The sequence below is a fragment of the Pistacia vera genome, unplaced genomic scaffold (genome assembly GCF_008641045.1).
Source record: "Pistacia vera cultivar Batoury unplaced genomic scaffold, PisVer_v2 Contig63, whole genome shotgun sequence".
In the NCBI taxonomy this organism is placed as follows: Eukaryota; Viridiplantae; Streptophyta; class Magnoliopsida; order Sapindales; family Anacardiaceae; genus Pistacia; species Pistacia vera.
In genome coordinates this window covers 510978-536324 of record NW_022196479.1, presented here as the reverse complement: position 1 = coordinate 536324, position 25347 = coordinate 510978, and the positions used below count along the sequence as shown (strand labels likewise).

The 25347-nt window shown below is 35.4% G+C and overlaps 2 protein-coding genes across 2 annotated transcripts; one reads left to right on the top strand and one right to left on the bottom strand.

The window, feature by feature from the left end:
• Positions 1-15199: 15199 nt before the first annotated feature.
• LOC116111220 (2-hydroxyacyl-CoA lyase) lies at positions 15200-18178 on the bottom strand. Its single transcript, XM_031397419.1, has 2 exons — positions 16685-18178; positions 15200-15794 (listed from the first exon to the last, which is right to left on the bottom strand). The coding sequence occupies exons 1-2, from the start codon at positions 18089-18091 to the stop codon at positions 15480-15482; spliced, it is 1722 nt and encodes a 573-aa protein (XP_031253279.1). The 5' UTR covers positions 18092-18178; the 3' UTR covers positions 15200-15479.
• Positions 18179-20543: 2365 nt separating this feature from the next.
• LOC116111202 lies at positions 20544-25321 on the top strand. The gene is made up of 9 exons (XM_031397397.1): positions 20544-20650; positions 21803-21993; positions 22468-22518; positions 22637-22642; positions 22705-22790; positions 23097-23351; positions 23845-23970; positions 24092-24157; positions 24242-25321. The coding sequence occupies exons 2-9, from the start codon at positions 21822-21824 to the stop codon at positions 24323-24325; spliced, it is 846 nt and encodes a 281-aa protein (XP_031253257.1). The 5' UTR covers positions 20544-20650; positions 21803-21821; the 3' UTR covers positions 24326-25321.
• Positions 25322-25347: the final 26 nt, after the last annotated feature.

The following is a 25347-nucleotide window of genomic DNA, read 5'->3' as shown; positions in this document are numbered from 1 at the left end:
ATAATTAAAGCAGATCCAACCATAAAGGTTGTACTAAACAAGAATAAACATATCCGACCATGAAAGCGGTATTCAACAATAATGAACAGATCCAACCATAGAGGCGGAATTTTAACAATAATAAATAGATCCGACTATAGAGGTGGAGTTTGAAAGTAATAAATAGATCCAACCATAAAGGCATAATTTAACAATAATAAGTATATCCGACCATAGAGGCGGAATTTAACAATAATAAATAAATTTGATCATAGAGATAGAATTTAATAATAATAAATAAATTCAGTCATAAATGTGGAAACAAATATTAAAGAACACATATAAGATTGAAGTACTTACTTTCAATGGGGGTGCAATGTTACACTTGTTAAGCTCTTCGTGCTGGAACGTATTGTGTAATAATTAACTCAGATAAGGGAATAAATTAACAAATAAGAGAGAGAACTCAGAGAAGGAATGAAGCAAGAGAATTGAGAATTATGGGACTTAATTGATATTGCCTAAAGCCTCTCAAGGTTTTGATTAAATCACAAATGAAAGGGATGGGGGAGTATTTATAGCCATCAAACCCACCTCCCCCACACAACCAACACCCCCACCCCCCCAACTTTTCAATCAACAAGGAGCCTAAAATTATCAAATTACTCGCCAATTTTATAAAGTGATTAATCATTGTTTTAAACCCGACCTTTAAGGGACCCATAAGCACCAGATCCTAGAATGACCAGTCCGACGTTAAACCGCGATCTTCAGTATCCAAAAAGTTTAAAATCTTGAAACACACTCCTAAAAAATAGAATCAGTCCCTACTTGTTTGAAACTAGCAAATACACCCCTATGATGTTTGGGTTTTGACATTTCTGGCCAAATTCCTATTGATTTCGGCACCAAAATTCATATGTCACCACCACCTGAACCACCGTCCCCCACTCTAACAAACCCATCTAACCTTGGAACTTGCTAGCCCCCAATAACCGTTTCGCCGCTGTGACTCGGGTATACCAATTCATATGATATTACTAATTTTGGCATTTATAAGTTTATTATTTTATTTTTTCTAGGTAACTGAGGTATCCAAGTCCACATTGGCCTGCCTAATCCTCAGGGTGATGGAACACCCTACGACCCAATGGACCAAGTAATTGTACAAATATGGTAATACCTCTCCTGCACTTGAACAAGATCCCTTACTATAGCTATCCCTAGTGACTAAAGGGCATTTATAAGTTGGAATTGCAAATTAAAACCTTTACTAAACAATTGGGTTGGTTATGAATAAGGGTGGGTGGAGACATAAATATGTGAAACAATAAAATATTTGATGTATAATAATTACTCAAATAAGGGAATAAATTAACAATAAGAGAGAGAATGAATAAAGCAAGAGAATTGAGAATTATGGGACTTAATTGATATTGCCTAAAGCCTCTCAATGTTTTGATTAATCACAATGAAAGGGATGGGCTATTTATAGCCATCAACCCCCCATTTTTCCACCCTTAAGTTAAGGCGGTGGATAGCCACCAATATTTAAAACACTCCCCCTTGGACATCCACCGCTTACAGATAATTGTATTTAACCTTACTCAAGAAAACCCTTGGAAAAAAACCTAAGTAAAGAAATACACTCTACAATGAGATTGAATGTGAAGTTGGATGTGCTTCTATTGCCTCATTAAAAACCTTGTCAGGAAAACCCAGTGGGAAAAACCTAATTAAGAAAAAAAAGTATAGGCACATATGTCCAGTACAATAAACTTTTCAAAAACTCCCCCAATCGCGCTCCTCCTGATCAATGCCCCCCTCATAATGGTAGAATTAATTTAGTAACTTATTGAGCCGCCGCAGACCGAGCGCTATACACTACCTTTCAAATGTTGATGTAGGTGAGGCCTTAGTGATAAATCTGCAAGTATTATTGGATGGATTTGTTTACATCAATCTCTTGATTTTGTTGAGTTCGTAGTGTAAAAGAACTTTTGGTAAAATATGCTTGTTTTGTCTCCTTGATATATCCTCCTCTGACTTGGGTAATACATGTCGCATTGTCTCCATTTATAATTGTGGGAGCATCTGAGATACGTGGAATTTGCATGTACTTTCAATATGATGGATGACAGATCTTACATAGCATTCTCATCTAGCTTCATGAAGCACAAGAATCTCGGAGTGATGGAGGAAGTGGCAACCAATGTTTATTTTGTAGAGCGCCATGATGTGCAGTACCATTATAGTGAAAACATATCTTGTCTGGGAGCGGGCTTTGTGAGGATCAGAAAGGTACCCAACATGTATAGCCAACTAATTTAGGATCATTAACAGATTTTCTTGGATAAAATAATCCCAAGTCTTTTGTTCCATTGAGGTAATGAAAGACATGTTTATCTCATTCCAATGTCGCGAGTTGGTGAAGCTAAATCTTGCTAAGATTCACTGCAAATGTATGTCTGGTCTCGTATTGTGCTAAATATAATAATGTACCTATTGCATTTAGATACAGTACTTAGGACAAGTATCTTTTCTCCTTTTTAGGACAAAATAGATCATTTTTAGGATCAAGAGACCGAACTACCATTGGGTACTCAAGGGTGAGATTTATCCATATAAATGCTTAGGATCTTTTTCAGTATAATTTGATTGATGGAGCAAATTGTATCTAACAATGCCCGATCTGCAAGCCAAGACAATACTTTGTTTTCCCCAAATCCTTCATTTCAAATTCTCTTTTTAAGTACCAGCAGCTTTGTAGCTCTTCAAGAGTCCCTATAAGTTCATGTCATCAACATATACTGCCACAATTGCAAATCTTGATTCTGACCTTTTTATAAAGATAACAAAGCATACATCATTGATGCATCTTCCTTCATCAGATACTCACTGAGATGATTATACCACATTGTCGTGATTGTTTCAACCCATATAACAATTTTATTGAGTAATATTCTTGTCTTGCACTTTAAATCCTTCAGGGATTTTCATATAGATTCATATCCAGTGTACCATACAATACACAGTGACAACGTCCATGAGATGCAATCAAGTCCTTTGAGACTGATAAAGTAATCATGATCGAAATGTGATAGCATCCATCACTGGTGAATACGTCTCACCAGTCAATTCCAAGTCTTACAGGAAACCTGGGCCACTAGTCTGGCCTTATACCTAGCAATCTCAGTTTTCTCATTCCATTTCATTGTGAATACCTATTTTTATCCTACGGGGTTTCATGTTTTCAAGCGTTTGGACTAAGTCTAAATCATTACTTTTGCTAGTGAGGTTAATTCTGCTTGAATTTTCTCTCCCATTTTGGCCAATCATGTCGCTTTGACATTCATCAATAGCACTGGCCAAACTCATCCTTCATAATTTCAATAGCTACTGCGTATGAGAATATGTTATCAACAATAGTTGTCTCATGATTCCACATTTTCTTATGAGTATAGTTTAGAAATTTCTTCATTTCTATTTCTTGCATTCCTTCAGGGATTTGTTCCTTTTTAGGGCTTGTGTCCTTTAGGAAGATTAACTCTTCTGAAGTTAGTTTAGAAGATGTGGAGCTATATATATTCCAATATTGTCAATATGGCAACCTAACTTGCTCTTAATAAATGCAGGATGAGGCGGGGCAGGTGGCTTATCCCCATCCCCAAATATTTCGGGGAATACCCACCCCGATCGGGGTGAATCAGACGCTCATCCCTTGCTTGGGTACTATGTGGGGCAGGTCGGGTCCCTGATGGGCCTGGTCAAACGCCAATGCTTAGGCCCTTCCTCTAATAAAATGTTTTTTTTTTTAATGTGTAATTTTAAATTTCGAGAAATTAATAAAAATTATGATAATTTTCATAAAGTTTTAAAATAATACTCATGTTTTGCTTAAATTAATCTCTTACCTCTTTATCTTATTAAACTCTAATTATAATTTATTTTAAAATAACAATTTGATCCTTTTACAAAATAATTATATTTACTACTCATAAAGTCATATATATTTAATTGAAACTTTCATTATAATTTGTAAAGTAATAAGTATATTAAATAATTTATTAACAAATTGATGATCATTAAAAAAAAATCAAATATGTAACTTCAAAAATATTTTATGTTAACCATATACAATTTGATTTATTAGTCATAAAGTGTACACCTATAAGAGTATTAGTACATTAGATATGGAAAATAAATACAACTTTAATTCTTAAATTCGGAAAAGAAATTAAATATTTGGTTTGCGTTATTTTTGTTTATGGTATATGCCTGTCTTAAAATCCAAAGAAAGATCCACTAAATCATGCTTCCGATTTAATTTCCTTTTTAAAGCAATAAATATACATTTGTTTAATTAGATTATTTAAGAGCAAAATTTAGATTATATTTATTCTTTGAATACAAAGACTTTAAAATTTAAAATATTTAAACAGTCCAATTAATATAATATAATGCACAAAAAATAATCATAATAATAATAAGATGAGAAGATGGATTTAACACGCAACGGAATATATATATATATATACACTATTTTCAAACACTTTTCGCGATGCCAAGATAATACCAATTCATATGATATTATTAATTTTGGCATTTATAAGTTGGCAATTACAAATTATAACCCTTACCAAACAATTGGATTGGTTGTTATGAATTAAACGGTTGGGTGACAGAAAATAAATGCCTACAAGCCCTACAAGCCAACGAAATACCCTACAAGCCCAATGGACCAAATAATTGTACAAATATGATAGGTATCTCTCCTGTGACTTGAACACAAAACTCCTAGATATAGCTAACCCCAGTGACTAAAGGGCATTTATAAGTTGATAATTGCAAACTAAAACCTTTACTAAACAATTGGGTTGGTGGTTGTGAATTAACGGGTTGGGTGACAGAAAATAAATGTGAAACAATTAAACATTAGTTCTAAAATGAATAATTTGGCTCTTTTGCTTATTTGAGTAATTAGGTCATGTTACTTGCCTTAATAAACCTTCTAATTTGTTTTTGTTATATATATGTGAAAGGGAAATTAGGAATACCATATATGATTTCCTGCTTATTTTACAAGGCAAATACTTGACCAATTATATTTGAGAAGATCACCATCTTGCGTTATTTTCAATGACATAATTTAGAAAAATTAATAAGGAGCCTAAAATTATCAAATTACTTGTCAATTTTATAAAGTGATTAATCATTGTTTTCAGACATGACCCGTTAAGGGACTCAGTAAGGCTACCAAGTCTCAGGTTGACTGGTCTGACCGGTTAAACGATGGTTTTTGTTTATCCAACAAGTTTAAAAGCTTGCAAACACACCCCTAAAAAATATGAATCAGTCCCTACAAGTTCAAAATCTAGTAAATACACCCACACGATATGTTTGGGTTTTGACTTTTCCGACCAAATTCCTGTTGATTCTGGTGGCCAAAATTCAACCTGACACCACCACTTGAACCGCCGTCCTCCACTCTACAAAACCCATCTAACCTTGGAACTTGGTAGCCCCCTGTTCGCTGGCTGTGACTCATGTACATCAATTCATATGATATTACTAATTTTGGCATTTATAAGTATTTTTTTTTTTTTAGGTAACTGAGGTATCCAAGCCCATATTAGAGCCTACCTAATCCTTAAGGGGACAAAACTATAAGCCGAATGGACCAAGATAATTATACAAATGTGGTAGGTATCTCTGCTGCAACTCGAACGCATGACCCCTTGGGTATAGCTAACCCCGATGACTAAAGGGCATTTATAAGTTAACAATTGCAAATTAAAACCTTTACTAAACAATTGGGTTAGTAGTTATGAATTAAAGGATTGGATGACAGAAAATAAATGTGAAATAATAAAATATTAGTTCGAAATAAACAAAATGAATAATTGGACTCTTGTGCTTAATTGAGTAATTAGGTAATGTTACTTGCCGTAATAAACCTTCTAATTTTTTTTTGTTACATATACGTGAAAGGGAAATTAGGAATACCATATATGATTTCCTGCTTATTTTACAAGGCAAATACTTAACTAATTAGATTTGATAAGGTCAACATGTTGTGTTATTTTCAATGAGATAATTTATAAAAATCAACAAGGAGCCTAAAATTATCAAATTACTCGCCAATTTTATAAAGTGATTAATCATTGTTTTAAAACCCGACCTATTAAGGGACCCAGTAAGGCTACCGGATCCTAGAATGACCAGTCCGACTGGTTAAACCGGCGATCTTCAGTTATCCAAAAAGTTTAAAATCTTGTAAACACACTCCTAAAAAATAAGAATCAGTCCCTACTTGTTTGAAATCTAGCAAATACACCCCTATGACATGTTTGGGTTTTGACATTTCTGGCCAAATTCCTATTGATTTCGGCAACCAAAATTCAATATGTCACCACCACCTGAACCACCGTCCTCCACTCTACAAAACCCATCTAACCTTGGAACTTGCTAGCCCCCAATAACCGTGTTCGCCGACTGTGACTCGTGTATACCAATTCATATGATATTACTAATTTTGGCATTTATAAGTTTATTATTTTATTTTTTCTAGGTAACTGAGGTATCCAAGTCCACATTAGGGCCTGCCTAATCCTCAGGGTGATGGAACACCCTACGAGCCCAATGGACCAAGATAATTGTACAAATATGGTAAATACCTCTCCTGCGACTTGAATACAAGATCCCTTTACTATAGCTATCCCCAGTGACTAAAGGGCATTTATAAGTTGGTAATTGCAAATTAAAACCTTTACTAAACAATTGGGTTGGTGGTTATGAATTCTAAGGGTTGGGAGACATAAAATAAATGTGAAACAATAAAATATTTGATGTATAATAATTGACTCAAATAAGGGAATAAATTAACAAATAAGAGAGAGAATGAATAAAGCAAGAGAATTGAGAATTATGGGACTTAATTGATATTGCCTAAAGCCTCTCAATGTTTTGATTAAATCACAAATGAAAGGGATAGGGGCGTATTTATAGCCATCACACCCCCCCATTTTTCACCGCCTTAAGTTAAGGCGGTGGATAGCCACCAATATTTAAAACACTCCCCCTTGGACATCCACCGCTTACAGATAATTGTATTTAACCTTACTCAAGAAAAGCCCTGTGGAAAAAAAACCTAAGTAAAGAAATACAACTCTACAATGAGATTGTAATGTGAAGTTGGATGTGCTTCATATTGCCTCATTAAAAACCTTGTCAGGAAAACCCAGTGGGATAAAACCTAATTAAGAAAAAAAGAGGCACATATGTCCAGTACAATAAACTTTTCTAAAAACTCCCCCAATCGCTGCTCCTCCTGATCAATGCCCCCCCTCATAATGGTAGAATTAATTTAGTAACTTATTGAGCCGCCGCAGACCGACGCTATACACTACCTTTCAAATGTTGATGTAGGTGAGGCCTTAGTGAATAAATCTGCAAGATTATTACTAGAGCGGATTTGTTTGACATCAATCTCTTGATTTTGTTAGAGTTCGTAAGTGTAAAAGAACTTTTGGTAAAATATGCTTGGTTTTGTCTCCTTTGATATATCCTCCCCTGACTTGGGTAATACATGTCGCATTGTCTCCATTTATAATTGTGGGAGCATCTGAGATACGTGGCAATTTGCATGTACTTTCAATATGATGGATGACAGATCTTAACAATATGCATTCTCATCTAGCTTCATGAAGCACAAGAATCTCGGAGTGATTGGAGGAAGTGGCAACCAATGTTTATTTTTGTAGAGCGCCATGATGTTGCAGTACCATTATAAGTGAAAACATATCTTGTCTGGGAGCGGGCTTTGTGAGGATCAGAAAGGTACCCAACATTGTATAGCCAACTAATTTAGGATCATTAACAGATTTTCTTGGATAAAATAATCCCAAGTCTTTTGTTCCATTGAGGTAATGAAAGACATGTTTGATCTCATTCCAATGTCGGCGAGTTGGTGTAGAGCTAAATCTGGCTAACAGATTCACTGCAAATGTTATGTCTGGTCTCGTATATTGTGCTAAATATAATAATGTACCTATTGCATTTAGATACAGTACTTCAGGATCAAGTATCTTTTCATCATCTTCTTTAGGACAAAATAGATCCTTTTTAGGATCAAGAGACCGAACTACCATTGGGGTACTCAAGGGGTGAGATTTATCCATATAAATCGCTTAAGGATCTTTTTCAGTATAATTTGATTGATGGAGCAAATTGTATCTGAACAATGCCCGATCTGCAAGCCAAGACAATACTTTGTTTTCCCCAAATCCTTCATTTCAAATTCTCTTTTTAAGTACTCAGCAGCTTTGTGAGCTCTTCAAGAGTCCCTATTAAGTTCATGTCATCGACATATACTGCCACAATTGCAAATCTTGATTCTGACCTTTTTATAAAGATACACAAGCATATAAGATCATTGATGCATCCTTCCTTCATCAGATACTCACTGAGATGATTATACCACATTTGTCGTGATTGTTTCAACCCATATAACAATTTTATTGAGTATATATTCTTGCTTCTGGCACTTTAAATCCTTCAGGGATTTTCATATAGATATCATATCCAGTGTACCATACAAATACACAGTGACAACGTCCATGAGATGCATATCAAGTCCTTCTGAGACTGATAAAGTAATCATGTATCGAAATGTGATAGCATCCATCACTGGTGAATACGTCTCACCTAAGTCAATTCCAAGTCTTTACAGGAAACCTTGGGCCACTAGTCTGGCTTATACCTAGCAATCTCAGTTTTCTCATTCCATTTCATTGTGAATACCTATTTTTATCCTACGGGGTTTCATGTTTTCAAGCGTTTGGACTACAGGTCTAAATACATTACGTTTTGCTAGTGAGGTTAATTCTGCTTGAATTGTCTCTTCCCATTTTGGCCAATCATGTCGCTTTTGACATTCATCAATAGCACGTGGCTCAAACTCATCCTTCATAATTTCAATAACTACTGCGTATGAGAATATGTTATCAACAATAGTTGTCTCATGATTCCACATTTCTTTACTATGAGTATAGTTTATAGAAATTTCTTCATTTCTATGTTCTTGCATTCCTTCAGGGATTTGTTCCTTTTTAAGGGCTTGCGTCCTTTTAGGGAAGATTAACTCTTCTGAAGTTAGTTTAGAAGATGTGGAGCTATATAGTATTCCAATATTGTCAATATTGGCACCTACTTGGCTCTGTGCCTTCCGTTTCGTAGGAATAGTGTCCTTGGCTTCAATAGGCCTACCACGCTTCTAGCGTGTAACAGATGAATTGATCACTGCCCGCATGGATTGTTCATTGATAACATCAATCCTTTCTGGTGTATTGACCACATGAATATATGATCTCGCTATTTTTGTTGCATCTTTAAATGCATCAGGCATTTGGTTGGCAATATTTTACAAATATGTTATTCTTTGCACTTCAATTTCAGATTGAGACGTGCAAGGATCTAAATGAGACATAGAGTTCACTTTCCAAGAAAGTTCAGGCCTTACTTCAGGAGGCTTTACCTTTCCCCCTAAAGGAGGAAATGATGTCTCATCAAAATGGCAATCCACAAAACGTGTGGTAAACAGATCTCCCGTCAAGGGCTCACGATATCTGATGATGGATGGTTTTCATAAACAGTATATATTCCTAAACGACGTTGGGGTCCCATTTTGGTGTGTTGAGGGGGTGCAATTGGAACTTGCATAGCACAACCAAAAGTTCTTAAATAGGATATATTAGGCTGATGTTCAAATACAAGCCACATTAGAGAGTATTGATGATATGCAGTGGGTCTTAGGCGAATTTACGCCACAGCATGAGCCTAGATAGAAGTCAGTAATTGAATACGTAATAGCAAAGTTCTTGCAATTAATTGGATACACTTTATAAATGACTCTGCCATACCATTATGGGTATGTACATGTGGTACTAGATGCGCAACATCAATTCCATTACTGTACAATAGTCATCAAATATCTTTGAGGTAAACTCACCAGTATTGTCCAAATGGATTGCTTTAATTAGGTAATCTGGAAAGTGTGCCTGTAATCAGATAATTTGTGCCAATAATCTAGCAAAGACAACATTATGGGTAGATAGTAGACAAACATGTGACCATCATGCCGATGCGTCAATCAATACCATAAAGTAGCAGAAAGGTCCACTTTGTCGATGAATATGTCCACATATGTCCCCTTGAATTCTTTGTAAAATTTGATGGGGATTCTACACCAACTTTAGTGATGGATGGCTTAAATTCTAATTTGCCTTGTGCGCAAGTAATACAAGTGCTCTCATTCGATGACAAAATCTTCAGGTTCTTTAATGGGTGCCCATGTGAGTTTTCTATGATCTTACTCATCATAGTAGATCTTGGGTGACCAAGACGGTCGTGCCAAATCTTAAAAAGTTCAAGATCAGTGAACTTCTGGTTCATAGCTACATAGACTTCAACATTCTTCAGGAATGTGTAATGTAACCTTGATGAGAAAGTAGGGAATTTCTCCAATACATGCTTTTGGCATGAAATATTAGCAATGATGCATAAAAACTCTCCATCCTTTTCAATGTGGTACCCATTGAGTCGTATATCTTTGAAACTAAGCAAATTTCTTCTGGATTTGCTAGAATATAAAGCATCATGGATACTAAATTTAGTTCCACTTGGTAACAAGAGTGTTGCTCTTTCAGAGCCCTCAATTATGTTTGCATATCTTGGTATGGTATTTATTTTAGCCTTAGTAAAGGTAAACCCGAGAAATATTTTTTATCCTGAAGGATGGTGTGTGTTGTTGCACTGTACAAATGTTTCCACCATTACTACATATCGATGTTTCAGTTTCGAAGTCCATTCTTAAAAAAAAAAAAAATTACATTAGTAAGGAGGTTTATAGAACTTCATCTTCATGATATGGAACTTCAGGTCCATTTTTTTCATCTCTGTTTTACAAACTTCATGTTTGTAATCAGTACTTAGAACTTCAAGGATATTTATTTATGGAACTTCAAGTTCATTTATCATATATAAGATGGAAACACAATTATTAACATTGGTCGTCAAAAACATAATTAAAGCAGATCCAACCATAAAGGTTGTACTCAACAAGAATAAACATATCCGACCATGAAAGTGGTATTCAACAATAATGAATAAATCCAACCATAGAGGCGGAATTCTAACAATAATAAATAGATCCGACTATAGAGGTGGAGTTTGAAAGTAATAAATAGATCCAACCATAAAGGCATAATTTAACAATAATAAGTATATCCTACCATAGAGGCGGAATTTAACAATAATAAATAAATTTGATCATAGAGATATAATTTAATAATAATAAATAAATTCAGTCATAAATGTGGAAACAAATATTAAAGAACACATATAAGATTGAAGTACTTACTTTCAATGGGGGTGCAATGTTACACTTGTTAAGCTCTTCGTGCTGGAACGTATTGTGTAATAATTAACTCAGATAAGGGAATAAATTAACAAATAAGAGAGAGAAGGAATGAAGCAAGAGAATTGAGAATTATGGGACTTAATTGATATTGCCTAAAGCCTCTCAAGGTTTTGATTAAATCACAAATGAAAGGGATGGGGGAGTATTTATAGCCATCAAACCCACCACACCATCCCACCCACACCAACACCCCCCCCTCCAACTTTTCACCGCCCCCCAACTTTTCACCGCCTCAAGTTAAGGCGGTGGATGGCCACCAATATTTACAACAATATTAGTTCCAAAATAAATAAAATGAATAATTTGACTCTTTTGCTTAATTGAGTAATTAGATAATGCTACTTGCCTTAATAAATCTTCTAATTTGTTTTCGTTATATATGTGAAAGGGTTTTCGTTATATATGTGAAAGGGAAATTAGGAATAGTATATATGATTTCCTGCTTATTTTACAAGGAAAATATTTGACCAATTAGATTTGATAAGATCACCATATTGTGTTATTTTCAATGAGACAAATTATAAAAATCAACGAGCCTAAAATTATCAAATCACTCGTCAATTTTATAAAGTGATTAATCATTGTTTTAAAACTCGACCCGTTAAGGAACCCGGTAAGGCCACCAGGTCCTACGTTGATCGATTCTATCAAAACACAACCCTAAAAAATATAATCAGTCCCTATAGGTTTGAAATCTAGCAAATACACCCCCCACAATCTATTTGGGTTTTGACTTTTCTAACCAAATTCCTGTTGATTCCAGCAGCCAAAATTCAATTCGACACCACCATCTGAACCACTGTCCTCTACATTAGAGTCTAACTAATCCTCAAGGTGACAGAACACCCTACAAGCCTAATAGACTAAGATAATTATACAAATGTAATAAGTACATCTTCTACGACTTGAAAACAAGACCCCCTGTGTATAGCTAACCCCGGTGACTAAAAGGCATTTATAAGTTGGCAATTGCAAATTAAAACTTTTACTAAACAATTGGGTTGGTGGTTATGAATTAAAAGGTTGGGTGATAGAAAATAAATGTGAAACAATAAAATATTAGTTCTAAAATAAATAATATGAATAATTTGACTCTTTTTCTTAATTAAGAGTAAACAACTTTTTCCCACCCAAGGTTTTCTTTGATGACACTTTTTCACCCAAAAAGTTTCAAAATATACTTAAAGTTTATATTCTATTAATACCCAAAACCAATTTTACTGGTAAAAATTCTCTTCGTCATCATCATTTGAACATTCAGTATCCTCTCTATAAACCTCTCTCACTTTGACACTTGATTTTTCGTCGATTGTTGTCTATCACAAAGTTAGTGTTTCCTATACTTAATTGATTTTTGGTTGATTCCAATGTCGAATATTCAATCGATTATCATCATTTGATTCATTGTACTCCACTCTACAGAATCTCTCTTAGCTTGGTTTCTAGTAACTAGTCGAACGTTGATTGAGAAAGTGAAACAGCAGCTTTTATTTGTAACATGGCTAAAAGTTAATAAACACACGTGCTTTTGCTTAGTTATCAGAAGAAAAACAACACCCATCTCGACGATTAAGCACAAAACCTCGTAAGTTTATTACATTAATTAACAACTAATCACTCTTAATTAACAAAACAAAACAAACAGAGAATAAAAGATCTGAATCAATGCTCACGCGCGAGAGAATCAGTGGGCGCATTTATGATGAGGTTAATTCTATGGACCCAGTATCAAACATGGTTTTATGGATAGTGCAATGATTAATTTTTTATTTTTTTTATTATTCAATTAATAACCCATAAATTTTTACTATAAATAAGAAAAAAAAATAACTATAAAGTTTGGGTGAGAAAGTGGTATTTTGAAAATTTTTGGGTGGAAAAGTGTCATTAAGGCAAACCTTAGAGAGGAAAATGTCATTTACTCAATTGAGTAATTAGGTAATGTTACCTGCCTTAATAAACCTGCTTATTTTACAAGGCAAATAATTGATCGATTTGTTTTATTTTCAATGAGATAATTTATAAAAATAAAAAAGGAGTCTAACATTGTCAAATTACTCTTCAATTTTGACAATTAATACATAATGGATACTTATAATTGATTTGATAGGTTTAATATGGAGGATATGAAATGTGATAGTAGATTAGAAATACTAAATCACCACATTTATTAATGAAAATAGTATTATCCAATTTTTGTGTTATATTTAATATATTTTTTATGTTATATAATTTAAAAAACCCTTACTCTTCCTTCTCTTCTCTTTCTGGCGGCCTGTGCTGGGGCGGGTATCGAGATGGTTGGGGCAATTTCACAATGGCGTGCACCAAGCTGAAAAAGTTGGGATAATCTGGGAAAAGGTGAATAACAGCCCGGAAAACTCTAAACAAAACACCAAACACCTCTATACTCCAAAAAGATCTCCCTTTCATCCAAAACTGCTCCCAAAAAAAAAAAAAAAAAAAAAAAAAAAAAAAAAAGCTCCAATTGCAACCCAAACATAAAAAGAACCTTAAGAAACCTAGGGTTGGCCAACAGCAAACGGTGAGTGAGCATGGTCTGGCTTATTGCGGCTGTTGTAGTAGAGAGGTGGTGAGTCTTCTAGTAATAGTAGATTGGATTTTGGTGGTCAGAATTGGCCCGAATTGGGTTTGGAATTGGCAATTAGGGAAGAAAAAAGTGCACAAAAACCGATGAAAAGAGGAGTATGGAGTGAAAAGGAGTCTGTAAATGGCCTGGGAAGTGATTTTGGATGCTAGAAAAAGGCAAAAACCGGTTGCGACGATGTTAACGTGCACCAACTTGCTAACATGCGCCTCTCCCTGTTTAAGTCAGGTTGGGCTGCCAAAATCGCTGTGACTAAGGGTGAGTATGGGTAAAGGGTAGAAACGAAACCGGAACCGGCGCAGCTTAGGGTCTGGTTGCGGTTTTGAAAAATTGGAATTGAGAATTCTGAGCCTGGTTCTAGTTCTAGCATGTTGGAATCGGAAAACGAAACCGAAACCAAAGTCCGAGTACTTGGGTAAAAACCAAGACTAAATTGTAATTTTTATAAACGATTGGAGATGTATTGTAATTTTTAGGGGTGTATTTGTCAATTTTAAAAAGTAGGGGGAATAAATAACCTTGGTACCTGGAGGAACCTGAACCTATGTTTCAAGTTCGATTCCAGGTTTTTAGGAACCAGAACCAACTAGTTCCAAATCCAAGGAACTGACAAATTCCAATTCCTTCTAAAAATGTAGGGTACCCAGAACTAATCACCCCTACTGTGACCATCTCCCCTTATTATAATTAACTTTTGATCATCCTATCCTCTTCATAACGAAATTTAACTAACAGAATTTTGCTTCGGGTATTAAAATGGTATTTCAAAAGTTTGAGGGTGGGAAAGTGTCTACGCATTTTTCAGGTGCAAAAAAGTCATTTACTCTTTTGAGAATAATGCTAGTCGATGAGGCATCAAATGACTATCCCTACCCAAATGATAATTGAACCATGATTGGCGAGATTCTTACTAAATGTTTCAAATTGCAAACCATTAGTACAGTACTACAGTATATTAATATATTAATCATAAAACTTGTAAATAAAAGAAGTAAAACTTGTAACGTGCTCAAAGTCTAAGCCAACATAATAGCTGGCAACTTGAGGAAGAGAGAGAGAAAGGACTCCTGTAAATCAAGTCATCAAAATCCAATCTAAACACAACAAACATGTATCTCAATAGCCAAAAACACTGATAAATCTTTCAAATTTGTATAGGAACCATAATAAACATATACATACATATCTGAAAATTTCAAAGAGTTTACTGAACTGAAAATATTATTTGACACTCCTTTTTTATTACACTTCTGCTCTAGTAGGAAATCCAAAAAGAGAATAGATGATTGTGCCTTGAGCTAGCAGTAATGAACTGGTCATATACACTATTGACAAGCCTGGTACGACAACAGCTTCAGCAGAAGCAACTTAAGCATAGATATAAACAGCACAATTATGCAGTTCAATACTACCTTAGTTTTTGTGTTGCATCCTTCCACTCTCTGCACCAGCAAAAGGATCAATAGTAACATTTATTACAGCTGGTTTTCTTGCAGCAAATGATTCAGAAAGGGCGGACTTGAGTTCATCAGGCGTCCCAACTATATAACCTTTGCCTCCAAAAGCTCCAATTAGAGTATGATAAGCTGCACCTGGGACAAAAGAAGTAGGTGCTGGATCATCTTTGTGAGGCCCTGTAATTTCTTCAGGGTTCCTCCGGTCGCCACCATAAACACCACCATTATTGAAAACTATCACAACCACGGGCAACTGATACCGTACCAATGTCTGCATAATCAGAAAAAGCACACAACATTTACATTTTGACACATTATACAAAACATCAATTAAGAAATTCAACGGGCCACTAGTATGTGCAGACTGGCAATGCATAAAGGGGTAACAACTATAGAAATAATACATCTCTTATATTAACTGGTCTGTAGAGGAATTCTATCCAACATGAACATCCAAACGAAAAAGCAATTTTATGCAGAACACTAAATCATAACCAAATTAATAGCTTTATCACTCCTGTCTCAAACTATCAAAGCTATCATAGCCATACTACTAAAATAAGCTCAAAAACAGCTAAGAGGAAGAGCTCAAATCACTAGATGTAGCAACTTATTTAATCAACCACAAGCTCTTGAATTGTAATCACACAATATAAAACATCATGAAAAGAATTTTTGATATAACAAAGTCTTTTAGCTAACAGAAAAAACAAACCAAACCGGCACTAAAACCATTTTCACTTCTATCCTTGTTAAGAAAAGAGGCATTAGCAATCCTTCGCCAAGGACATAATTTCACGAAGCTATCTCCATATTGGTCCCAGTATAGACAGTGGAGTGCAAATATATTAATTTTTCATTGCTTAATTATCCGTTAGATTACATTACAAGATCAGATGGCAAAAATTACCTGTTTATAAATGGCTATGTTCGTGTGAATAAATAAAGAATATGCTGTGTCAAGTCATCAGGTCAAACTACCAACATATTTACACTGAATGTTTGACTTTACTTCTATAATAATCCCATATCAACGACTGAGGGTTAAGCACCTTGTTCACTAAACATTGTTAAAGCAGGAACTATCAAGAACATTGTCATGCATATAGAAGAAACACAATTCATACGCAAGTTTATCATTTATGTGTAAGATCGCCATACCTCAACTTCAATAGCGCTGAACGTGAATCCAGAGTCACCTTCAACAGCAACCACAAGTCGATCAGGTGAAGCCACTGCAGCTGCAATGCAATATCCTAAACCAACCCCCATTGTTCCCCAAGTCCCTGCATCCAGCCTAGTCCTTGGCTCCGTTTGAACCAAAACAGCTCTACCCACATCCATAGTATTCGCCCCTTCGGAAACCAATACCGGCGCAGGGCTCCCCGCCTCCAAAATTGCATCCCTGATAATCCTCATAGGTGTCATAAAATTAAAAGGGACAACATCCTTCGACAACTGAGCCTCCATTCTGGACACGTTGTCCTTAACTTTCTTTGAAATAGCCTCAACCCATGGATGATTCTTCCCCAAACAAAAAGGGTCATCCTTAATCTCCTTATTAATCAATTCCAACACCTTTTTCGCATCTCCAACCAAACCCAGATACGGTTTTCTTAATTGAATCTCCTCCTCACTAATATCCACCAAAATGAACTTCACATCCTTGGACCACTTTGGCGGCTCCCCGAAATGCAACAACCAATTAAGCCTAGCACCAACAACCACCGCAACGTCACATTGACCAATCGCTAACGACCTCGCTGCGCTCGCAGCAAGCTCATGCGTATCAGGCAACAACCCTTTACCCATTGGTGTGGGCAAAAATGGAATCCCAGTAGTCTCGACGAACTTCTTCAATTCACCCTCGGCTCGCGCATAAGCTGCTCCTTTCCCAAACACAATCAATGGTTTCTTTGCCTCTCTTAGAAGAGAAACAGCTTGCTCAATCTCAGAAGTTTTCGGAGTAAGCCCAATTGATACCTCTGATTTATGACTCTCAGCGGATTTAAGTAACTCTTCCACTTCAGATTCTGATATAGTCTGATGTAATACATCAGTGGGTAAATCCAGATAACACCCACCGGGCCGACCCGACACAGCCCGATCAAGCACCTGAGCAACACAATTAGGTATATCCTTTATGTCTTTCGCTTTCACAGCGAATTTCGAAAAGGGTTTCACAGCTTCAATTTGATCGAGTTCTTGAAAATCACCGCGGCCAAAGTCTTTCTGATCGCATGAGCCGGAGATCATGACCATGGGCCACGTGTTGACCATGGCATTCGAAAGGCCGGCCAACCCGTGGACGCAACCTGGGCCGGAGACGGTTAAGAGTAGCCCGGGTTTGCCCGTGAGGTAGCCGTAGGCGGAGGCGGCGTAACCCGCGGACTGCTCGTTGTGGACGGCGATGAAACGGATGCCGAGGGCGACGGCGCGGTTGGCGAGGGAAGTTACTGGAATACCCACCACGCCGAACATATGAGTGACGCCGAAGTGAGCGAAGGATTTGGCGGCAACGACGTTGCCGTCGATTTGGGCATTTCGGGGATTTACTGCGTCTGCCATTTTAAATCGTGCATGTAAACTGGGAATATTTGGTAAGGTACACCGTATCTATAGGTAACAGTATAAATGACAATTGTGCAGTGTTCACCCTGATAGTTGCTACTTGCTAGTGGAAAGGTGTATGTGATGTGCTGTGCTGGAGTGGTGGGCTGGTTGCCTCTTAAATTGAATTTGTTAATGGCCAAATAAATACACATACCCAAGGTTTGGAGAAACGACAGACTGGTACCCAAAAGATTTCAAAAAGACAAATTGGTACCTTTTGTTAATGAAAAGACTAAAATACCCTTAAAATAATATTAGTCTATTTTTTTAATTACGTTTAAACCCCTTAAGTTTATTAATTTCATCAAATACCCCTAGAAAAGGTTTAAAAATTAACAAAAATACCCCCACCCACCCATACTTGCCAGATTCCGGGGGCCACCGCATGTCGTATATCCCCACGTGTTATATAGTCCGTCAACATTTCTAAAAATATCCATTTTTGTTTGGTTAATTCATACTGGTCTCCTGAGGTTTGGAAAACTATCAATCGAATCCAACTACTTCTGTCACGTCTCGATGTTTGCCCCAATCTCTACTATTCATGTTTTAAACATTGCATTTCCAGCATGCGGTTGTGGTTCTGACTTCTGCCATTGATTTATGGGGGGAACGACTTACACATATCCAAAGTTTGCTGTAAAGACTAAATGGTACCCAAAAGGTTTGGAAATGACAAACACTCACTTTCTGTCGTGTTTTATTAGGAATTTTCATCTGCTAAAAGACAAAAATGGTGAAAAGACTGGAATACCCATCAATCTTCATTCCCAACACGAGCCAACAAGGGTCAATGTCACTGTTTATCACCGAACTTCATAGAAAAATACTAAATCTGATCAAAAAATCGATCGATGACGCACGAGGGTTATGCAAACGGGATTGGGGTGAGAATGAAATTACTATACTGTCTTTTAACAGATAGAAATCCCTAACAGAATATGACAGAAAATATTTGTTTGATATTTTCAAACCTTTTGGGTATCAATATGTTTTTATGTCAAACTTTGGGTAAATGGAAGTCCTTCAGCCTTGATTTATGCCATAATTTCATGAAGATGTCCATTCGACAAGATTGCAACAATATAGCCACATTATTATTTAACAAATAGTAACTCAAAAAGCTGTGATAGGGACAGTTTTGGGATAAAGTCAAAGTAGGGGTCTATAAGTTATTTTGTATGTAATTGTGTTACTTTTATAAAGTAAATACTTGTTAGTAGCACATTGATATTGATAGTTGGATGATATTAAATATTAATGATTTATTATTTATTATTTTGGTATGTTAAGAAAGAAATTGAAAGTGGACTTTGTATTATAAAGGGGGGATAAGAATTTGACAGCCAACGTTTTAAAAGGAAAAATAAAATAAAATTCCGTTTTTCAGTTTTAACACACAACCAGTAATAAGTGGGGGGTGTGTGTGTGTGGGGACAATGAGAAATGCGCTGTCATGTGCAACTAATTTTCCTTTCTTTGATGATATGGAATTAATTGTTACATTAATCCCTATCAATAAGTTAATAGATATATTTCATTATATCATTGATTCAAGACACGATGATCTAACGGTTAGTAACCCCTTGGTAATGTTGCTGGGTGAGGTAAGGTATTCCTATTTTTTTACCATGAAAATGTTACTTGGAGCAGGTGGTATGAGGCCCACTAGATGAAGGGAAATTGACCAACCAATAATGGTGCATTGGGCCTGAGGTGGGGGAAGCAAAATTTGATTTTTAATTGACTTCACATCCAGCCACCAATTCACCATTAGTTGACACATAGGCTATGATTTGTTTAAAATTTACAAATCAATAAAGATAGCCTCATAAATATCTACACTCTCACAATCTGGATGTGACAGCTTACAATTGATTAGGTAGAAAAATTCATTAGAAATCAATGACGAGTTACTACGTCAAGATTGTGAGATTTGGGTATAAGTATAATAGAACTGTCACGTCAAGATTGTGAGATTTGGTTATAAGTATAATAGAGCTGTCACGTCAAGATTGTGAGAAAAAGTTTGTAAAATTTAATTGTAAGTATAATATTATACATTGCAAATACAATAACGGTTCGGAGGAGACTTTTATCACTACAATTATTTTTAAGTCAATTCTACACTTACAATCCAATCTTATAAATATCATTTCATAACCCCGACGTGATAACTCGTATTGGATTTCAATAAATTTTTCTGTTTGACTCATTGTGAGCTACCTCGTCCGGATTGTGAGAGAGAGTTTGTGTGTCAATCTTTATTGGTATTTTTATTCTAATAAAAAAAAAAAAAAAGTTTCAGCTTTTTCCTAAGAAAGTCCATATGGGCCTTAGTTGGCCCACTCAATCAATAATCATCACATTTTAGAGCCCAAGTCCATAGACAAAGTCCACAAACAAACCGAAAGTCTTCTCTCTTTCGCAGCTCTTTAACGGTAAACCCCAAACCCCTCTCTTCTCGCCTTCTCTCTGTCTGCGCCGTCGTCGTCGATTTTGTTCTCCATTTGCGTAAGTTTTCAATTTCTTAATCACATACTTTATGCGTTTTTCCTTTTGTTTATTTTATTCATTTTGAATGCAAAAGTCGAAAGAGCTGAAGCTGTGTAAGATAATATGATTGAAACGAGTCGATTTTAGAGCTGTCACGCTGCCTTTGTTTAAATTCTTATGTTTATTACTGGTACATTGTTTTAACTTAATTTTAATTTTTATTATAAGTTGTTTCAATTTTCGCGGATTAATTACTTTTTGTTTTGGTGGCTTTCATTACTTAGAAAGTGCGAGTGATAATATGAATTCCTTGCGTTATGTAGACTCTAATAAAGCTGTATACTTTGGTCACTGTCCTTAGTTTATAATTTTACAAGTGTTTGGAGCTTTTAACTGAAATAATCGGGCACATTTTCTTTTTCTGTTTGTGCAGTTGGACCAAAAGTTCATTGAAATGTGAATTCTCCCTATCCAATCTTCTTTTGAATATTTCATATAAGAAATGAACTTCAGTAATTTTAGTGGAGTGCTGTTCCACTCTTTCTGTAATTTCTGTTTCTGATTAATAAAGTGTCTTGTTGAGCAAAAATAAGAACTTGATGATCGTGCAAGGACTAAGTTAGAAATCATTATTAACTAAAAAAAAAAAAAAAAAAACCCTAATTAACTGGGTCTGGGTGGAGACATGAAATAGACTGCTTGTATGCCTCCTACTTTTCAAAGGAATTTTTCTTATTTTGCTTTTTTTTTTTTTTTTTTCCTCATAATATGGTTTCTAGAGTTGTTTATGTTAGTCAAATCCAGTCCAAAGGTTTCACCTTAAAACTAGAGAAGCGATCATGATATTAGTTGGCATGTCGTATACAAAGCTTAACTGTTGTGAGACATAACAGTCCTCTATAGTCACATTGCTGGGTACTCTATACTAATTAAAGAGTTTCATACAATTTTATGAGTGAGGGTTGATGCCATGCTAATGTTTGATATTCTCATATGGTGGGAATTCATCTGTGGCTGGTGACAATTTTTTGTACTTAAATTGCACATGGTGTTGTTTGGTTATGTTGATATTGTTTTAATTATGCACATGGTGCATATAATTTAATCCCAAAAATTTTAAACGATGTACTTTTTGCGCTCTAAATTTATTTCCTGTTTCTATTCATGCAGTAAATTTAGAAGACTAGAAATGATAAAGAGACGGTTCTACAGGCTAGAACATGCTGATACTAATGATGCTGCAGATTCATCTTCATCCTCAGACTCAGATTCAGAACTAGAAGGACAAGCCACAGAAGAGTCAGAAGATGATGCAGTTGCAGAAGTGAATGGAAATGATGAATCTTGTTCAACTTCTTCTGGTTTGTTCTTTTATCTATATTCTCTCTTTCTTCGAATATTAGTTAATGTTTTCTTCAATATCTATTTGCCTTAGTGTAATCTCCTGTAGTTGATTTATGAATAGGGTGACTTGAAATTTTTATTTGATCTGCAAATGTCTTTTCTGCCTTCTTATTTCATTGGAGTAGGATTATGTTAACAATATTTTGAGATCTTGTTTTAGCTTTTCAAATTGTACTATGTTCTGTTTTTACATACATTTAGGAATCAAAGTTGTTTATCCTGTACCGATCTTTATGTACAACTATTATTGAATAGTGAAGTCCTGATCCATTGTCCTCCTATTACATTTTTTAATTCTAGATTTACTTTCTGAATTTGGGTTGGAGGGATTGGAGATCAGTGAAAGTTTCTGTATTTTAATCACATTAGAACTTTTCAACAAGAAAATTGATTTAGCGTTTTGTTTTCCCGTTTCATTTTTAACATTACAGGATATGAGCGTGAGGATAGCTCAGCTGATGAGATTAATGTTGATTCATCAGGTAAGATGTGTTTTTACCATATGTAATACAGAAAGCATGTTATCTTGTTATTTAGATAAGTGCATGTTGGACAATAATTGCTGATTCTTGTTACTGTGGTTTTTGAAGTATCAAACAGCTGAAGGTATATATTGAATTTTGTTTCAGACCATTAAAAGTTGAGAATATTGTTCTCTGTTTTGGTAGGTATATTTCATGGTCTGATGGTTGACATTAGAATTATTACTAGTTGGATAACTCAGGAAAGACAAAATTTATTATCTTTTCTGGAGGTTCTACCAATAGGAGTCTAAGGTTCAAACAATTTTATGGTAGATCTTTGATTTAGTAAGGATGTACCAGTAATGGAATTGTATACTTTCAGAAGTCTTGCCCTAACTTTGGTAATTATTGCTTTTTTTTTTTTAAAAAAAAATTATAGTGGTTCTTGTTCAATAATGTTACTTCAGTCTTTGTTCAATTGCTCGAGTCTATTAAATATCTTGATGGTTTATCCTCAAATGCATGCATTCACTCATTCATTGTAGAAATGCTCTTCCTTTTTCTTTTTCTTCTTCTGTTTCTGTGATGTTTGACAGCATAGTGATGGGACAGGTGCTCTAAATGAAGATGATGCCGAAATTGGTAATGATGAAGAAATCTTTGTAGATAATCAGCTTTCAAGTAAACAAGGTGCTGAAGTGACAAAGTCTAACACTATAGCTGAAAAGGCATCAATGGCAGCTGGTGTTCCAGACTGTTTACTGCAGATAAAATCGGTTTTTAGATGCAGGATTTGCCCAAGAATTATCTGTTTAACTGAGGAAACCTTGAGGGCTCATCTCAATTCCAAGGTATGGCATGTCTTGTTGGGACAATATTTAAATCGAAAAGCTAGCATCATATTATTGCATCAAAATGATAATAAAAATATATAATTTATACATCTGGCTTATTAATGCATTTCTTTCTATGAGGTCAGTTTTGTAAGACATTGAACTTTGAATTTTTTTGAAGTATTTGTGAAAGATTCAAAATCATTATGAATAAAAAAATTCTATTTAAGTTGTTTTTAATACCGTAACTTTTTTTATTAAGAATATAAACACAAATTATTAGTATTATTATTCTATAGACAGGAGAAAATAATCCTATAGTATTGGAACTACATTTGTTCCCTATGTTTCCATTTCATGTAGTGGAGCTGAGAAGTAGATACGTGCACCAATTTTCTGTATAATTTCTGCTCACCTCCAAATTGATTTAGACGGAAGAATCACATTTTGGTATTTGGTTTAATATGGGCCTACCAGTAGTCACCTAATGAAATGTATTTTATTGTTCTAGAGGCATGCTCGATCTGATAAATTACTGAAGGAACACAGGTTGAAGTCTATACTCAATGATGATGGTGAAATTGAGAACCAGGAGACAGCTGGAGAGTTGCATGCTCGAATTGTGGCTCTTGCAGAGGTTTTATTTATTTTTCTTATTACTTATTTATTTATCTATTTTTAATTTGGGAGTCCTAACCAACATAAGGATTGATTGAATGTTCATGTTGGCTAACAACTAATTCATTTCTTTGTACCAGAACACTGAAAAAAACAAAAACAAAAACAAAAGACGACACCGAAAGAGGAATTTGTCAAGCAAGGAGGTAATTAGAACAATCCATTTTCATAATTACATGTATGTAGGGGGTTTCCATATGCAACTGTTAAAATTCTTATGCCTGCTGCAGAATACAAATGAAAAATCAATCACTAAGAAGGCAAAGCAATTGATTGAGAGCCCAGCCAAGAAAAGGCGTAAAGGCGAGAACTGAAGTGTGCAATCAACACTTACTGCAGGGGATAAATTGGCACCAAGGAATTAAATGAAGTGGTTTCCAGATAGTTTCTGCCGAAATACTAAAATTTGGTATCCTAATTCCTATGAGGCCTTAAGTCTTGCTGTATAAAGTGCAAAGCAGTCCCTTAAAATTGTTTGCGATGTTATTCTTGTTTTGAGCTTGAGTGTCAGTTTGTTGGATCAGGAGCTGTATCATGCTCCGAACAATTTTGGTTTTAACCCAGACATCAATTTTTTTTTCTTTTTTTTTTTAATTCCAATCTTATAACTGAGTATTAAAGAGACATGAGGGCATTTTGAAGAGAAAGAAAGGAAATTTTCTAGCTGCCGGATCAAACTTGATTGTTATTCTTGTTTTGTGTCGTTCCTTGTTGAACCTTAAGCCATGTTTTAAAACCCAGCTTGGCTCGGCTAGTTTAACCGATTCAATCGGGATCTAGAAGCTTCAACAGGTCGAGTTTATATTTTTCTTATCCACCTAAAACCCTAGGATTTGGGAGGATAATCAGCAAACAATTGATGGCTGGGATGTTAGGACTTTTAAAGAGAAAGTGTTAGTTGAATGCAATGGTGGTGGCAGTGTTGATTTTCGATGAGTAAATCGACCGGAAATCGAACAAAACTGGTAACGGCAACAACTGACTTTTGCCGACGATTGGCGAGGCTAACAGGGGTGGAGTGAGGTGGGTTTTGGTCGAGAGGAAAAGGAGAGTAATTTCTGGGTAATGGGGTGGGTTGTCAACATCAGCGTCGATGAGATCTGGCCTGGAATGTCGACGCCAACGTCGGTGAGATTTGGTCAAAATCAAACTTATTTCGAGCAGATATTTGGTATATTTTAAGGGGAATGGGTTCAAGGGACAATTGGGGTTGCATTTAGGGTGTCGTTGTCATCAACCAGTCACCGACTGATTTGTATTTAGAGTGTTTTTGTTAAATTTCAAACCTATAAGGACTTAACAAATTTTTAGGGGTGTATTTATTGAATTTTAGAAT

Coding starts and splice junctions, on each gene's coding strand:
- LOC116111220 (XM_031397419.1), bottom strand. CDS start 18,091: ATGGCAGACGCAGTAAATCCCCGAAATGCCCAAATCGACGGCAACGTC. Junction 15,795..16,684: donor TCAGCGCTATTGAAGTTGAG/GTATGGCGATCT, acceptor CTGATTATGCAG/ACATTGGTACGGTATCAGTT.
- LOC116111202 (XM_031397397.1), top strand. CDS start 21,822: ATGATAAAGAGACGGTTCTACAGGCTAGAACATGCTGATACTAATGAT. Junction 23,352..23,844: donor GGGCTCATCTCAATTCCAAG/GTATGGCATGTC, acceptor TTATTGTTCTAG/AGGCATGCTCGATCTGATAA. Junction 23,971..24,091: donor GAATTGTGGCTCTTGCAGAG/GTTTTATTTATT, acceptor TCTTTGTACCAG/AACACTGAAAAAAACAAAAA.